Genomic DNA, 18767 nt, shown 5'->3' on the forward strand with positions numbered 1-18767 from the left:
TTATGTACTTAATTAATTGCATTGATCTTACGTTTATTGAACAAAGTTAATTTTAGACATCTATTCTTTCCATAATCTACATGTATATATTTTAAAAATACAGTAATTTAACTAGAAAGAACATTTACGTATACAAATATGAGTATAATACATATTTGATATTATATGTGTAGTGATGATATATAATAAAATTAGTCAAAAAACTTTTGAAAAAAATATAAATTATAATAATTTAATTAATTAACAATTTTAATATAAATTTTGACGGTCTATATTTGTTAGGGTAACTGGGAGGAATATGCCAGTGTGGGGAATATGCCACTCGTTATGTTTAACAAAGTTACGGCTAAAAGCGTTGTTGTAAATACTGTGAAATTGTTAAAAATATTATATCTGACATTTTTTTCCCAAGTTTTACTTACTTCCTGTCAGTTATAGTTTTTATGGGGTAAGTATACAGTATGACAAATATGTCAACGTGCTTTTTAGAATTTTCTTAGTGTTTTATATAAAATATTCTTCAAGCATTACACTATTTTTAACTCGATCAGCTTGTCATTCTATTAATATTGGTTAGGATAAAAGTATTAAGTACGTCGCTAATTTGTTTTACTGGCAATCGTATAATACAGGCTCATTTTAATATAAAACTGCATCTTGGGGGAATATGCAACTACTTAGATAGGGGTAAAATGCCAGTACTGTTTACAGCTTCCTAACCTAGTAGCAGGATACTGCTAGTAGATTAGGGGAGAGAAGCTGTAAAAAGTATAAATAAATATTTTGCCGTACAAATATTGAAAAAAATGTTGAAAAAGTGATAAAAAAATATTGAAAAATGTTGAATAAACACGTTTATTTCATGCGCTAAGAATATTATAGGCTACGTACTTAATATTTTGCAAAATTGCATTCCGAATAATTTAGACTACTTGTAGCACACAGAGTACTATTGAAATGCAAAGAAAGTAATAAAAATATTCTTTTACATGTTTTTAAGCAAGAATGCCCTTCTAAAGTTAAATTACTATACATGTTTGTATATGTGGCATATTACCCACATGGGTAGGTAATATGCAACTTTGCAACACTTTTGTATTTCTTTCTTTGTAATAGTAAACAATCAAAATATTTCATTAAAACTATATAAAAATAACAAATAAAAAAAGACCAGTATGGAAAATTGGAAAGATACCTAAAAAAAAGAGAAATAGGAAAAAATCATATTTTTCTTAAGTGTGGCATATTCCCCCGAGTTACCCTACATTTCTTATTTCTTTAATTTATTTTAAATTTCTCTTTTTATTTCTTTAATTTTTCAAATGAATTTTTTTTAAATTAATTTAACTTTTTTAAATTCTTAATATAATATACAATTTGAAAATATTGAATCAAAATATAAATAATATATATATATATATATATATATGTGTGTGTGTGTGTGTGTGTGTGTGTGTGTGTGTGTGTGTGTGTGTGTGTGTGTGTGTGTGTGTAGGCGCGCGCGCGCGCGCGAATATATGCAGATAAAAATCGTGTGTATCACAACAAAATATAAAAAATAAAATAAAAATTATAATCTGCAAAATGTATATTCTGAATTACGTATATCGTGAAAGTTTTCAGATCAACTTTGACAGATGAACTCCAGCACGCTTGGAACGCAACGCCTGAGGCGTTTATTTACCACCACCACCATCACCACTTCCACTCATCTCCATTATCGTGTATCTTTCCTCTAGCAGAAGAACGGTCAGTATTCATTACCCAACTGACTGCAATGAACTTGTGACAGACATTCTCTGCGAGCTCTCAGACAGTAAGCAATATTTTAGATCATTAAATCATCTCTTTTGCCGATCGTTACAATTTGATACAAAATTGTCGTGTGTTATCGAATAGTGAGTAATATTATAATTTCTCTTCATTGTGCACACAGTTTAGAGTGTTACGTATCATTTACGAAATCGCAAAAATTACGACTGAAGCGTTTATTTCGTAATTGTACAACAATGTGCAATTTCATGTGCAAAATAGATACGTAGATAACAAAGAGATAACAATGGAGATTATTATATCAATATAATTTATGCGCGAAATAATTTTTAGTAGCAGGTATACCAGGTAAAGTCCATCTGTAATGTGTAAAACGCAAGAAGCCTTATCTTTATCGATTCTCACGTTGTGTTACTTAATTTTTCAGTTCTGCTGACGTTCCCCCCAAAAGTATGATGAGTAATTGCGATTGGCTAAAGTAGCTACGATAACAAGTACTGCCTAGTCACCACGCATATCAGGGATTACGTAAGGTGTCAAACGTTATTTAGATGTAATATATAGTGACGCGAAATCGTGACGAGTTCACTAAATCAACATGAAGGTGTTGCTGTCGGTTCTTCTCGCGATTTTGATATGCGACCAAATCGCCAATGGTTACCGAATTCTCGGTGTGTTCCCGTTACACGGCAAGAGTCATTGGATCATGCAAGAGGCACTGATGAAGGAATTGGCGAGACGCGGTCATCAGGTTGATGTGGTCACGCATTTCCCGCTGGAAAAGCCGATACCCAATTACACGGATATCAGTCTGAAGGGCAGTCTTCCACAAGTTATGAACAATATGTCCGCGGCGGAATTAAAAGCAGGTTTCACCACTCCGTCTATATCCATGTTTGTTGCGATGGTTGGAAACCCCATTTGCGCACTGTTGGACCACCCAAAGATACAAGAGCTGATTAAGAACCCACCGCAAGATCCCCCCTATGATCTCGTCATACAAGAGGTATGTCCGATGTTTTCAAGTATATGTTCGATCATCTTTGCGTTGCATAAAAAAATTTCTACTATTTCGATTTAATTAAATATTACAAAGTAAGTGTTTATTCCGCCAATGATATTAAACCAAAACTAAGTATATTTTTTTCGACAACAAATTGGCAATCCATACATATAGTTACACGACGTTTCGACCCAGGTTTTGGGTCTTTATCAAGTGATCTGATGAGGGAAAGAGAACCATCGCTGACACATTCTCAGTCTAGTGCTTATGAAATTTTTACCGAAACACAATATGCGTAAGGACAGAGAATGTCCAGCGACGGCACCATTCCATATCGCATAACGCACTAGCGAATAAAAGTCAAGTACAGACACAGAAGTCAAGTACTTGACTTCCATTGTGCGAACATGACTTGTAGTGTGGCTACGTAAAGACGATGCTCCGAGTTCGATACTTTCACGCAATTTTCGCTACGAAAACTTTGTTCGTGTTCATAAGGTCATTATCACGAGATAAGATAGTACTAACCTAAAGTCTAACAAAATAATCGATTCCATAAAACTCTTATCATGAAATTACATAAAAGAGATAGTGGTCGGGAAAATTGTATAGATAAAGAAGACTTGATTTTTTTAATATACACATTATGCAGAGATAATTAATAAATTTAAATAAAACGCGGTTGGATTAAAAGCAAACATAACATTATTAAACGAAAATTATTACCGCTTTTAAGATGGTTCGGTCATCAGAGCATGTCAAAGAAAAAATTATGAATCAAAAATATGTTAGAAAGAAAACCTAAATACACACTTAAATTTTCAATTTTGAGAATATCTGACGTCTAATTTTTGAGATATTAAATCTCAAAATTGGCATTTTTAACATAGGTTTTATGGGAACTTGTATAACCGAAAACATACATTTTTCGAGAATTTCACTCACTATCTGTAAAGAACCAAGTTCAAAAAACTGAAAATAACATTGTTTAATTCTTCTAGCACTTGTTTGTCGCGTTTCTCGTCGGCCTTTCGATCAACTGTGCGCGACGTGAACATGTGGCAATTGCGCCGCGCCATGTAGTGTTATCTTTCCACAGCACTGTTCTTTTGCAAGCAAATCTCCCATTATCGAAATTATTTGTTACCTTCCATTATTATTCAACGTAAACACAATACATAACCTCAATCAAACACATGGCACTGGCATGATAGCTGGCCTACAGCGAAGAGATGCAATGTCGCAACATTTCTCTTGTACGAATGTCAACTAAAGTCAACTAAAGTCAACGAATGTCAAATCTTGAACTGTTTACATTTATCTATATCAGTAGATATAAATTGATACATAATAGAATGAAAAGTTACATTATAAAACTAGTAATTATACAAGTGTCTAGAATATATGCATAAAAATGGTTTTTCTAAAAAAAAATTTAGACTATATTGACTCATACGGTACTAGCCGAACCACCTTAATAAGATGTTAATTAACTGACTCGCGCTACAACCTGTAACGTGGCAAGTCGTTAATTATTCACTAATTATTAAATATTTATTACGCACGACAGACAACGCTGTTTGATTTTATTAAAGTTGCAGCGTTTTAGTACCAACAAGCAACTTTTGACACATATGTCCCGCCAATTATAATAATAATGATAATTTAAAGACCATCGTAAAGCCATTAATTCAAATGCTCTCTTACAATACCTGGATATCGAAATACGAGTGTTAACCCTCAGTTACCTCACCTGTGTCTGAGAGACCCTGCACATTGTTAAAACGTGCAGGGTCTTTAAAACGTTAGTAAAACCCTTGTATCTTTTTTTAGTCAGTACTACGTCAACTTAAAAAAACACAATCTTTTTCGCTTTTTCAGAAAAACACGTCTTCCTTTTTTTTAATAACGTTTACATTTTTTAACTTGGAATAATCTAACTTGCACAGTCTTGTAGATCTTTAAAAGACGCATCAATTAAAAAAAAAAGACTTCAAATTGATGCATTTGTCTTAAAGATACAAGCTAGAGAAAACGGCAGGGGTCTCTCAGACCCTGGTGAGGTAATATCGGGGTGTAAAAACGTAAGGTAACTGAGGGTAAATTACATCAAAATTGCCAATTTTGCAAAGCAAATCGAATCATTAGAACTCTTATGACTATACATTTTTCACAACAATTTTTTCGTTGCTATAAAGATTCTTCAACGCTTGAGTCAAGTTTCGTTAATTAATTCAACTCATGAGTCTCTGAATTTTTGCGATATATTTGCACAACATTCGGCTATGTACAACCATAAATCATATTTTAGATACGCAAATGCTGCGTGCAAATATTATGCTATTATATATCATTAAAATAATAGATATAAATAATATATCACGGAAAGACTGTGTGTATAATTAATTAAAATAAATTAATTAGATTGGATTCTATCTTGGTTTAATAAATCTCGGTTTAATAAGTCAAATAGAAATTTTAATTAAGTAACTTGCATTATAGCTCAATTTGACTTAACTATATCTATATTTATTAGATATTAATATAGTAAATTAAACTAAGAGTTACGAATATAAAAATAACATGGCTCTTGTGTATAAGAAGCTTATTTGTTCTAATTGTACCGCCTTGCGCTTTCGGCGTTTAAAATGAAACAGTTATATGTATGTATATTAACACCGGAGGGAAAATGAGAAACGAAACAAAGCAGAAAGCGCAACTATAACGAACAGATGTAATAAAAGTTAGTCATATTAGACATCGAACCTTCCAATTAATCTTCCCAGATTGCAACTACCATGAATCGCATTGATTTGAGCTATAAGTGGGATTTATTTTGCTTCACAAAATTAACGGATAATAAAAAGTTATTAACAATATTATCAACAAAAAACGCAATTTTTTTAATTTTTTTTCAAATATCTCGAAAACTAAGTAAGATAGGGTAACTAACTATATATACCTTTTTTGTAGAGCATAAAATTATCTACAATAATGATTTGAACAACATTTATCGTCAAGTCAGTCGTTTAGCTTGTACGCGCCGTCAGACTCTGTGACTCGAATCCCGAAAACCCTCGATTTCGTCGTTTTTTTGATGTTGCGCTGATGATTTTTTCCGTCATTTAAAATAGAATTAAAAATCCTCAAAAAATTACATTATCTGAGAACTACAAAGAATACTAATCCATGGTGCAACCAATTTTTTAAACCATTTTTCTTTAGTTTGTAGCTATGTAAGCAAAAAATTTTGACTTTTTAGAATATTCTTAGTTTTTCGCTGTTTTCAGGCCTTAAAATTCATTTGAGACGATATTTATCATATGCATCTTGTGGACGAAATTTGCAACAAAAAAGAACCCTTGTATTTTTTTCGTACAATTTTTTTCGACAAACGCCTGATTATTTCATTGACGCGCAAAGTTATCCAATATTACTCACAAATCGGATAACGCTTAATTTTGTGCGTCAATAAAAAAATCAGCGTTCGTCATACGAAAAAAATATAAGGGTACTTTTTTATTGCAAATTTTGTCTGCAACAAGATGCATATGATAAAATTCGTCTCAAATAAATTATAAGCCCTGAAAACTGCGAAAAACTAAGACTATTCCAAAAAGTCAAAATTTTTTGCTTACATAGCTACAAACTAAAGAAAAATAGTCTAAAAATTCGGTTACACCATGAAAAGTATTCTTTGTAGTTATTAAATAATGTGATTTTTTGGAAATTTTTAATTATATTTTAAATGACGGAAAAAAACATCAAAAAAACGACGAAATCGAGAGTTTTCAGGATCCGAGTTTCGGAGTTTGACGGCGCGTGAAAGCTAAACGACTGACTTGACGATAAATGTTGTTCAAATCATTACTGTAGATAATTTTACGCTCAACAAAAAAGGTACGTATAGTTAGTTACCCTATCTTGCTTAGTTTTCGAGATATTTAAGAAAAAATTTAAAAAATCGCGTTTTTGTCAATAATATTGTTAAAAACTTTTTATTGCCCGATAATTAATTTTGCAAAACAAAATAAATCCTACTTATAGTACCTCAAATCAAAGAGATTCATGATAGTTGCAATCTGGGAAGATTAATTGGAAGGTTAACCCCCAAAATTTGTCTAATATGACTGGCCTATTATGACACGTGAAATTGCCACACTGAATATAATAAACCGGGAACGTTTAAATCTCGATATGAGTTGTATGATACTTGTTACGTTCAATTCAATTTGCCTCATTCAGTAAATATCACAGTGTTTAGAGGTTCTAACGAGCTTTTACTTCTTTCCCAATGATTAAATGCAAAATAGTGAATAAATGATGCAAGAATAGACTAGATGTGTTAACTGTAGGTATACTCGTAACACGAAGATTTTATAATCTCGAGAAATGTGACGTAATCAACGTTAGCGTATAATTAAATAGATAGTTAGCGAACTTTTCAGTCGTTGAAAAGCACCATTTTCGCAAAAAATTTCGCGAAAAATTCATAGTTATGAGCCGAGCAATTTCGTTGAATATTTCAGCGTGATATCACATATTCGCTCTTGTTACTTGAGATATGAACGTCATATCTATTTTTTCCCTTCGCCACCTGCAGCGACGCAACGTGTCATAATGATAATTTGTTTCTCCTCTCTACGAGTGATATCTCAAAGTCATCGCGTCAAGGTCAAACTGTAACTTAACTACATTGTTAAATGATCATGATCCGCGGTGCAAAGATGCGCACTCAATATCAAGCGAGTGATTATATGTATAAAATGTAATTTATTGAGCGCAAATAATTAATCGATCGATTGACAATATGTGCAGTTGTTCGCGGCACCGTGTTATCTAGCCTTCGGCCGTCATCTCAAAGTCCCCATAGTCACCACGGTAGCCAGCGTTTTCCATGACTGGCTCAACGAGGTATCCGGCAATCCGGTGAATCCTGCTTACACCCCGAGCTTCTTCTCGGAGTACGGTCAAAACATGAATTTCAAGGAACGTTTGACAAATTTCCTATTGACGCATTATCTCTCTTGGCAAATGCATTATCATACGAATACCCAATTAAAATTTGTAAAGGAGCACTTCGGCATGGACTTGCCGCATATCAAGGATTTATATAGTGATGTAGCTTTGTATCTGGTCAATAGTCATCACTCGTTAAACGGAATCAGACCGATGACCACTAACGTGATCGAGGTCGGTGGTCTGCATCTCAAGGACGATAATCCACCGTCACCGGTATGTTTCAATGAGAATCGCTTTTTCCATTATTCGTAGCGCGTTGTGCATGTGATAATCCTGTGTATATCTCATGATAATCAGGAAGAATTACTTAACATCGTTATTCGCTCTAAGAATATGTATATTAAAAATATGTATATAGGAAGTACAAAAATGGTTGGACGAGAGCAAGGATGGCTGCATCTACTTTACATTCGGTTCCATGGTAAGGATCGAAACTTTTCCTAAAGAAATGATTCAACAAATTTACGCGTCCTTCGAGAAGATTGCCCCGGTTCGCGTACTGATGAAAGTCGCGAAGAAAGAGGATCTGTTACCAGGTTTACCAAAGAACGTCATGACGCAATCGTGGTTTCCGCAGATCTCCGTTCTTAGTATGTAATTCTTGCCAGTCACTACTATATGTATATATACTCACACATTAGAGTTATAGAGTATCAAAGTAATGAACTTTGTTCATTCATAATTGTTTCGAGGATCATGATTTCCGATAAAAATTCGTAAATTTTGTATATTGCAGTAATATTTGCATATTAAAAATTACGTACAGTCAAATCAAATTCCTAAAACATTGAACTAAATAGAAATCGAATAATTGGTTTTCTGTACTCTATCATCTTTTAAATTATTATTAGTTTCATGCACTGTGCATTTGTTCAATTCCCAATCGTAATACTTTCACAATAAAGAAAAAAACAGTGTCACTATAAATTTCGCAGAGCATAAAAACATACGAGCTTTCATTACGCACGGCGGAATCTTTGGGACGCAAGAGGCAGTCTATTGCGGAGTTCCTATGATTGGAATCCCTCTGTTTGGCGATCAAATCGTCAACATAAAAAATTATGTCAACAAAAAGGTGGCTATTTCGCTTAATTCAGTAAACGAAGTCACCGAGGAAAAATTAACTTCGGCAATAAATAACATCCTGAAGGACCCCTCCTATCGGTAAGTCATTAAAGACTATAAACATTGAAAAGTCATTGTAAAATTGTCTGCTAATTGTAACGTGTTCATCTGGGTTTAATGAAATCATAACATTGATCGAGAAAAACTGCAAACATAGAATGTACTTCTGCTGAATTTACATAAGATATTACGTTTAGTAACGGCGATACACTAACGTTATAATTCATATAACAACATTTTGTAATTAGAAAAAATACTAAATAAAGTCAAATATAATATACGTACAACTTACATTATACGTCTATTATATTTGACTTCATTTAGTATTTTTTCTAATAACAAAATATTGTTTAACTAAAAAAATGTTATTCTACTTAACGTTAACATAATAAAACTGTGCAACTAACAATCAGAATATTAAAAGGTCTTAAAAAGTCGAAATTTACTGCTTTAAATCTTATTAGCCTATATATTTATTGATCCGCAACCGGTTGCACCGCGTTCATATCGCGGAATAAATAGAGCATGTACTCTCTATTGTAACCAAATCTTGCTTTACTCTCCAATGCATATCGTGAGTCAATTTTAATCAATCGAAACGTGCTTTAAATTCCACATCTATTTCAACTGCCCGAATCCACATGAAACACGTTTTACGCGTAAAGGTTCAATAATAAGGACAAACGCTTCAACCGGACAGAACGAATAAAAAAAAGAGGAAAAATATAAAATTTATATAAAAGTCGCGCACTTTTATAGAAAAAAGTCAAAATTTCATGCTCCAGCATCAAACAAAAACGTGACGTGATGAAAAATTTTGCTCATTACAAATTTCTGAGTTCTGTCATAATATAATAGATTTTATCTATATAAACATTAACCCCGCTATATTGTGATTGCTAACAAACTTTTTTCTTTTACTCGTTTCAGTGAGAATGTAAAAAAATTGTCGAAGAAATTCCTCGATCGACCGACGAGTGCCTTGAATACATCTGTATTTTGGGTGGAGTATATCGCAAAACACGGAAACATACTTCAATCACCGGCACTTAACCTCTATTGGTGGCAACAGTGTCTACTAGACGTTTACGCTTTTATATTCGTCGTAGTTATCACGGTGCTTTATATCGCGCTGTTTATTCTTCGAAAATTAAAAAATCTCTTGTTCGGATCGCACACTTGTGCAAAGAAGGACAATGCAGCAATGAAGTCAAAGAAGAACAAGTGAAGATATAGTGTATAAATAACATTTCTCTTTGTCGTAGTAAATTCCTCTTAGAGATCGTTATATTTTTTTTATACGTATATATGAAGACAGAATTTTAAGACAGTTTATTAAGAATAACGGTCTCGTTTAATGCTATATATATAGCATTTTAATAAAATATATGTTTAATTACTTGTCTGTTTTATTGTATATGTATATAAAATATATTTTTATATGTATATAAATATACATACGCGCGCGTGTATGCGCTTCAACACATGCATTGATATTCACGCGCGCGTGTAACGCTAATACTTTCATTTTTTCCTATCATTTGTCAATGGACTCGTGTATAAACAAACCATCTAATCTAGACGAAAAATTCGATATATTAATGTGCAATCACTATTAACTGATCGAGCACCAAGATGAAGCAAATGGGCCTGATAAAATTCACGATATGTCGCGTTACATACAATAAAGGCGCGTTGCGTGCGCTCGCTCTCTCTGCGCAATTTTACTCGTCATTTTTGCTCCCGCTTGGTCGATTTCGCTTATTTTCAAACATGGAAAGTACTTTACCCGGCAGCGCCAACGTCGTATTCGCGGCTTTCAGCTTCGTGCATTCTTGCTCACGTTCCTGCAGAATTCGACGAAGTTCCTCGTCGAGTAGCGTGCTACCCATCGTTGTGTTTCCCGGCATCTGTTCGGCAAACGACGCGTGGAATATTAATGAATTGCAGTCGCAAAAGTAAAATAAGTAATAAATGTCCGGTACACGTTACGGCATAACTTGACACTGTAACGCGTACGGCTACTTAACATGCGTCACGATCTACAACTTAGAAACATGATTGCAGCCTTTGTTAATAATTCACGTTAGTCAGCACCTATTTCTTACAATTGGCGAGACAAAATGTCGAGGATACTTTAATTTCGTCTTAATATAGAAATATGAATTTAAACTGGAGATTGGAGATTACTATACAGACGATTTAATATATATATATATATATATATATATATATATATATATGTATAATAATACATAGTTTCTAAAGATAGTTTCTTAGGCTTAAGATCAATCCTGTACATTAAATGAAAACTCAATGCACTAAAATCTTCCAAGGAGCATCAAATATAACAGAACTTCGCACAAAAGATATAGTTCCACTGATTGGAATTATAAAATTGATATTCCGCGCTTTGTTGTTCCAAACTTATATATACTCCTATATTTTCACTGCATTCTGAATATTTTCTGCGCATTTGCGTCTGACTTTATTAGCTCTCGATAATCATTATAACATTGACAATTTGTCGATCGTTCGTGAAAGTTATCATCGCTTCAATTTTATCTGCACATAAAGCATAACTACTGCGAAACTTTGCAGAATGGATGGATATAAATCGTCGCCGTTAGAGATTTCAACGCATTATTGAGGAAATCGTTTCACTAGACTACGACACGACCCGTAATAACTTTATTGCATAGAAATGAACGTTATTGCATCCGGTCGAGGTGTCGAGACAAATAATGAAGCGGGACGTTTTACGATAAAACCGTTTGCCATACGCGCTGAACGAAGAAGCTTTCGAGTCTCACAGTCGGGATACTCGTAAAAGTTTGTCATACAAATAATATAATCGTTATATGTATATTGTATTTCAAATATTAATTATTTCCGTCGAAAATGTACGTCGAACGAAATCGTCTGTGACATGAACATTAATCATGACGGAAAATATATTTACAATAGATAATGAAATTCGTATTGTGTACACGTAATTACTAGCATTGTTATAGCTTGAAGTGCAATCAACATAAAAACGCATTATTGGAACGCTTCAGAACGTTGTAAATAAGCGTGCAGTGCCTAGTTGACAGACGTTATCGGCTTTGCAGTGCGTACATTTATTATCCAGCCAACAGCTAACTCCACTTATTCATTAATTAGTTAGTTTGTACGGTAATGTCACGTATATATGGAATGCTATATATGTATACGGATTACGCTGCGAGCAGATCTGGATGAACAAAAGCTCTTACTTATTTACGCAACGCATAATTTATTTTACCAGATATACATATAACCAATATATAAAACCTCAATTATACATTCGTTACATACTCTTTGTGAAGTTAAAATGACAAATTTATTTCCTTCATTATATACATATATATTACAGCTTTAATTTAATTATAGGGTAAATTTTCGAAAATTACCCACGTTCTATTTACGTATTCTTCGGCAAAAATATTGTAAATAACTTCAAAATAAACATCTTTAAATAAATTTTTACCAATGAAAAAAATGAAAACATAAAATGTTCAAATAAAGTCACATGTAGTGACTGAATATTTTCTTGACTTATTTTTTTATATGTTTACATATAGCTATAAACGTATATAATATAGATTTGCAAATAAAAATTATGTATTAATCAACGAGATTACAAAATATTGTTATTATATATTTCTCTTTATACTGACAATTTGAAATGCTGTAAATAAAGAATATTTTAATTTTGTAAAATATTGTTCACAATTCACAAATGGTATAATTAATATATTATCTAAAATAAAATTATTATATTGCGAAAATAACTTATATACAAATAAGTTATTTTAATGCAGAAAAAATGCAGTTCACCATAAAAATATCAAATATTAATTTTTTATGAAAACAGAACGTGAAATCTCTACCGAGGACATGTATTTTTAATGTAATATTTTTCTTCTATCACTGCGTTTAATTATAAACCGTCTGTAAACCATTTCGAAACCGCGCTCGACAAATACGAACGACAAATATCGATGGTTATTAGTGAAAAATCGGCGATTCCTATACCTCATAAATGTGACACGCGCGGCTCTCCTAAATCAAACAGCCCGATAAATAGCAAACCGTCAATTAACATTCAATTAAACACACCCATTTGCCAGAAGATTCGTGCATTTACATTTCACCGAAATTTTACGCCGCGCCAAAAAACCATATATACGTATGTCGTATCGCTGGCATTTTTATGGCGGTAATTCCACACCACCTGAGTGAAACAAGATATTCATGCGATGTAAAAAGCACAGCTCGCTTAAAATTGATGCAAAGTAAAACAAGATGTAAATGCGCGTTAATGGTTTTTAATGTAAGTGACTGAAACACAATTCAACACAATTAAAGTACATATTTCAACAAAAAGTATATTTCACAATTCACCAAAAAGTATATTTTCACACACAACAATTAAAAACGTTTCGTTGAAAATTTTCAACAAATTCGTAAAGCATCATCGTTGACTACCTGAGTTCTGAAAGAGACCGGATACGTACGTTACATTTTACACGATGTATCTTTCATTACAATAGGAAACGAATATTATCGTCCGGACTTTTGGCTGATTGAAAGTGCGCTCTACATATACGTGGGTAGAAAAGGATGATAATTGAAAAATCAAAGTAAAACGAAAATAAAATTGAGTGAGATCAAAACCGAAAGTAACAAGATTTCGATGTTCAATTATGGAGCAGGCTTTTCTATTTTAACACTGGTACAGTCGTCTCCCTAACTCAATGCCGAGGCAATCACGCTTTAAAAAAAAAAAAACCTTAACCTATATTTCTCCACCGTGTCGCGTTATATATAGTCAACCCATTCTGAGTTTTATTTGAATGAGTATTATTATGAGTAACCGTGTCTCTCGCGATCTCTATCGCGAGTCTTTTTCGCCCGTATTCTCATCATGTATTTAACGCAAAATATTCCTGTATCGTTTTCATCTCCCGATAATATCAATACTCTAGCATTATACGTAAAAAAATTAGTTTTAAGAAGTCGCAAACTTAGAAATTAGATAATTAACGCTAACTGGGGGGTGAAAAATGAGTCTTTGTTTTTCTCGTGCTTCGAGATGGATAGCGAGTATCGAGAAATTAATTGGCCGTAAGATGTCTATAGCATGAAAGTTTTTACGAGCTTAATACGTGGACGGTATTGGTAAATACCGTCATCAGTTGCAGTACGTGGAGGCACGTATTCTACGAGATCACGCTCTTATCTTACGTCGACGCTGTGTCTCAGTTTATAGGTATAGTATGCTACATGCAGGCTAGAATGGCAAGCATTACTACTATCTAAAAATTGACCGTTGCTTTTAGCACAAATGCTCATAGTAATACAGATTTATATGTATATGTATATAGGACACGCCCATAAAGTTGCCATCAAGCCCCAGTAATGTAGCTTTCATGAAATAGCTGCGTTTCTTTTAAATTTAACGCTAAAGAAAGAGCAAAAATACTGCTGCATAAACTCAGAAGAAATGAACAAACGATAAATTACAGAAATAGCATATTAATCGAGTAAAAATAAAATTGTGTACCGTACAATAAGCTTTTTCTTCCGCGCAAAAAACTAATATAACATATAATATTCAATTTTAGATCTTACCGTTTGTATAGAGCAATGAAAACATACCACAATAAACCAAATAAATTTTATATTAAGTGCTTTCGTAAAATCTCTTATTGTTTTAATAAGGAAAGTATGATGTATACCATTGTTCCAGCTAGTGGTACGCGTATAACTGTGATTTATCGTTTTCCGCTTGCGTTACCCATAGTTTACAAATGAATAAAATTCCAATTTAAAGCCGGTATACGCTTTAAACTAAACTCTTTCTATATAAATAAATAATAGACAGGATTGCAACAATAAATTAATTATAAAGTTCGGATTCAAATAACATTATGAGCAACTAGTTAAAACATTTTCAGAATAAATAACCAATCAAATAAATCCAAAAAATTTCACTGAGTTAATAAAATTGACTAAATCCAACTTTTTAACAATCCGAGATGTTTTTCATCTACCACAAAAAAATTTCAGATTACCTAATTGATCTCGAGGCATGTTTCAATCAATCTATTTATTTCACGAACAATTTTTGTTTGCAAACAAAAATTAAAATCATCTATTTCTTTAAGTCTTATAAAGTAATTAAGTATATCATTTTCGTCAATATTATATCTCAAAATACCTAAGAAATAAATTTTATTTTATAAATGTTGAAAATTTTCACGTAAACTAACAATTTTTTGTATAGATACGTATTTTCTGATAAAAAATACAAATTTTTAATAATAAATTCTTTTTTTCTGATTTATATATCTCAATGCCATTTCTTTTATAAATTGATAGCTCCATTCTTAGGTAATTGTCTGCAAACCTTATAATTTAGAAAAGAAAAAGTAAAAACAGATAAACGTTGTTTTTACAGTAAATGATCCAATGATGTTTTCAACGCAAAGTCCGCACAAAGTTAAAGTACGATCACTAATATTACACCGTCGACGCGGTTCACGGTCGTACTACTTTTTGCGAGCAATTCTTGAGTGTTATACTTGCGTCATTGTAATTTGCATAAGAAATGACGATTCACGGTATAAATAAATATTTACATGGTGGAGAGCAGTACTTTTGTGAAAAAGAGACGATGCAAGTGTAACGACAAGCTTGACGCAACTGATAGCTCGACTTCCGTTATCGTTCAAGGAAATGTCAGATCTATCTTCACGCCCCTCCCCTTCTCGTCGATCGTTTTCAAGATCTCGCATTGTCGAGATGCTGATTGATGAGTACCTTCGATTCGAAGGCTCGCGAGAGGATTCCACCCCGTTGAACGATAGAAGGTGGAGGAAAGAGGAATATCGGTTAATCGACCGCGTTTGAAAGCCGATTTGATACGACGGGCTACATTGGCATTAATGCATTATTTCCAGCTTCATTATATCGTTGAAACGATGAAATATTAATTAAAAAAACGCACGCGAGTTAAAAAAATCGGAACTAGTACAGCGTTATACTTTCTTAAAGACCAGAGAGATTTTTCAGTCAATTTACGTTAACAAGTTTCTTCCCTAGATATTATATTTATCGACATTTAATTTTAGGAATATGAAACTCAGATAAAAAGAATGTTGACATGCATTTATACACATTTTATTGTATAAGATCACATCAACAGAATTCGACAGAATCTGACACAAAGATTGGAAAAGTTTGGAAAGAAATATATATTTTTATATAATTTTAAATATGTGTCGTATATACTTTAAAAAGCGTTGCTCGTTAAAATATTTTTAATGCTGGGTTCATATAATGCAGGTTACATAAAATATTTAACAAATTCAAAGTGAAAGGACAGAGGATCGTGAACGAAACCAAAGTTTAGTGCTTTATTTACGACAGAACTGCGAAAGCAAAGAACCGCTATAAGTAAGCTGTTTAAAACACCCAAATATAAAACTTATATAACCTTCTTATATAATATAATTGACTAAAATTTTCATTGTTCTTCCATGCATTATAAACTTTAAAATTTCTGAATCATTCTCCGAATATTTTATCTTAATACATCTTTAATATAAAATTATTCAGAATGGAACAATAATTATCGAAGTTTACATTATACAGAAAAAACTTAAAAATTAGTTAATAGTGTTGACAAATGTTTGTACTGCCTAGGGATACATTATTTCCTGTAAACTTCAGCCATACACAATCACGATTGTGGAAATCGCATTAAATATTCCATAAAAAGCTTTCGCGTTCTTTTAAAAATGCAAAAAGACCATAGAGATCCAATGGAAGTTGTTCGCATTTTGCAAGGATAAAGTAAATGCAAATCACTCTTGTCACTTTCTGTGATAAAACATGGATATTTGCACATTTCCACGCAGGCGCAAGCGAGAATAAAATAATTTATGTATATATCTTAAAGCAGAGTTGCAAAATTTTCAACTTAATGTTTACGTGTTACGAGCGCGAAGAATATAAAAATTAACTTACCTCGGTTAACGTCTCCATGATCGACGTTATTCACAAGTTACAAGGATGAAATAAAAGTCAATGTCCAAACCACACTGGACCTGAAACAACACAAACAAATACTGATGATAAATTCGAAGTCTTGACACAAAGAGAATATATTTATTAGCTTCTGAAAAAATTGTATCTTTAAAAAATCTTTCTACGTGAATCTTTTAATATTTGAGAAAGCTGCAGATGTGCAATTTATAAAGACATTCAGAAAATACGAGACGAGAGAGAAAAATAAAGAACATCTCTTCTATATACATATGTATATATATACATTTTTACCAAATAACTTATTACTAAATTATCATTCCTCGAATTTACAGTATTTCTTATAACAATATTTTTTATTTCACTTTAAATTATTACGCAAATGTCGGATATACAATACATGCGAAATAAAAATAACCTTGTCTTCAGCGAAGCACTTAATGACGCCAGTCTGAAGTGATATAAATGTAGCGCGATAGACAAGATCTGCGGAAAAAGAGCGACTGCATTGCGCAACCGTCGTGTTTGTGGTCTCACGAATTTATTTTGAGAGAGATGCGGACCAACTTCGGGTCGAATACTTCTTTCGAATTCGATATGCGGGCCGAAGACGATTTCTGTCCTAATTTCTACCTAGGTTACGAGACCGATATTTTCGCGTCCAATTTTACGCCTCCGCAATTCGCATTTGCCTCAGTCCCCATATCCATGTCAGAACAAATCGATTCAATTTCCATTCTATTGAGATCAGCAGGTGGTAGAGCGCTTTCCTGCAGAACGAAACTAATCGTAAGTCTCTTCGACGCGCGAAACCATTCTGCGCGATCTACCGCGAAGGTTAGAGACGCGATTGATAGCTTGCCATCGTTCATCGTTCATCGGCGAGAGACCGATCGCTTTTTGCAACCCCATCAACGAGCTAATGATTGGAGCTTATCGAAGTCTTAGACGATACGACATTAATCGACAAGAAGCACTCTTCTAAAACTCAAGAAATTGACGAAAGGAAAATTGTGTGTATCAATGCGAAATATATATATATGACGGACTTATCTATATATTTACTTTCATTAGTTTATGAAAATTGATCATTACGAAAGCAACCAAAGATATCATGTACATGTATGACGCAACGTAGTCAATATTATAGTAATATAAACATAGTATTAATATAAAGAGATATAAAAACATAAAAGCAATGAAAAAAATGTTTTCACTAACAATAAGTTTATTTTGCTTCGGCACTTCAAGCGGTTAAAAAGTTAAGAAATCATGCGATAATTTTAGAAGAGATGCAATTTTAAATGCGTTATTCTCATCTTTATAGAGAATTTTAGACATTTTGTAATCTATAAAACACAGTAAATTTTTCGGGAGTATGTTCATCGTGTCGTGCCCGTTGCAGTTATTATACATATAATTCTTGTATATATTTCTATTCGTGTTTCCAAGCGTTCGGTAGTTTTGATTTCGTCGTGTATACCAAAGCGCGAGAAACTGTGGCTTTTCGCACGTTATCTGGCACGTGGCCAACTCCTACGCATTAACGATCGTCGACGACTTTCGACACGAATCTATATCTCTAACCGACATCCTGTATCCGTACGACGACCGCGCGTTTCCGAATATAAGATCGCGCAAGAACCGACCGAATAAACGTAGCGCTCGTGGAGCGTGGAGTGCTTCGTTCATCGCGTTCAACGCATTTGTCGTGAAGCCCCGAAATTCCCTGCATTCAATCGTTATTAAATTACCAGTCGTTGAACTT

General features: G+C 33.1%; 2 protein-coding genes across 7 annotated transcripts in view; one reads left to right on the forward strand and one right to left on the reverse strand.

Annotated features, from left to right (window-relative positions):
• Positions 1 to 18767, reverse strand: part of Dh31-r (Diuretic hormone 31 Receptor) — a 98346-nt gene that overhangs the window by 67943 nt on the left and 11636 nt on the right. For 3 of the 4 annotated variants that reach the window (XM_077423132.1, XM_077423131.1, XM_077423134.1), the window contains 2 exons: positions 16982 to 17061; positions 10713 to 10833 (listed from right to left, as the gene is read on the reverse strand). In XM_077423132.1, the coding sequence (XP_077279258.1) occupies positions 10713 to 10833; positions 16982 to 16999 (139 nt within the window). In that variant the 5' untranslated portion in view covers positions 17000 to 17061. The remainder of the gene's footprint in view (positions 1 to 10712; positions 10834 to 16981; positions 17062 to 18767) is intronic. The other variant, XM_077423135.1, reaches the window with a different exon arrangement.
• Positions 1665 to 10379, forward strand: LOC143906834 (UDP-glucosyltransferase 2-like). Of its 3 annotated transcripts, XM_077423128.1 has the most exons (7): positions 1668 to 1816; positions 1937 to 2121; positions 2201 to 2779; positions 7595 to 8011; positions 8157 to 8388; positions 8734 to 8962; positions 9854 to 10379. In XM_077423128.1, exons 3-7 carry the CDS (start codon positions 2372 to 2374, stop codon positions 10149 to 10151), a joined length of 1584 nt encoding a protein of 527 aa, XP_077279254.1. In that variant the 5' UTR covers positions 1668 to 1816; positions 1937 to 2121; positions 2201 to 2371; the 3' UTR covers positions 10152 to 10379. The 3 variants fall into 3 exon arrangements, with proteins under 3 accessions (XP_077279253.1, XP_077279254.1, XP_077279255.1); XM_077423127.1 differs by lacking the exon at positions 1937 to 2121 and having other exon boundaries at positions 1665 to 1816; XM_077423129.1 differs by lacking the exon at positions 1937 to 2121 and having other exon boundaries at positions 1754 to 1898.

The sequence above is a fragment of the Temnothorax americanus genome, unplaced genomic scaffold, assembly GCF_048541705.1.
Source record: "Temnothorax americanus isolate GAGA-0224 unplaced genomic scaffold, ASM4854170v1 Scaffold77, whole genome shotgun sequence".
Classification (NCBI taxonomy): Eukaryota; Metazoa; Arthropoda; class Insecta; order Hymenoptera; family Formicidae; genus Temnothorax; species Temnothorax americanus.

Excerpts from the sequence above, each read along its gene's own strand:
- LOC143906834 (XM_077423127.1), top strand. The coding sequence starts at position 2,372 with ATGAAGGTGTTGCTGTCGGTTCTTCTCGCGATTTTGATATGCGACCAA. Across the intron at positions 2,780-7,594 it reads ATGATCTCGTCATACAAGAG|TTGTTCGCGGCACCGTGTTA; the intron begins GTATGTCCGATG and ends CAATATGTGCAG. Across the intron at positions 8,389-8,733 it reads TCCGCAGATCTCCGTTCTTA|AGCATAAAAACATACGAGCT; the intron begins GTATGTAATTCT and ends TAAATTTCGCAG.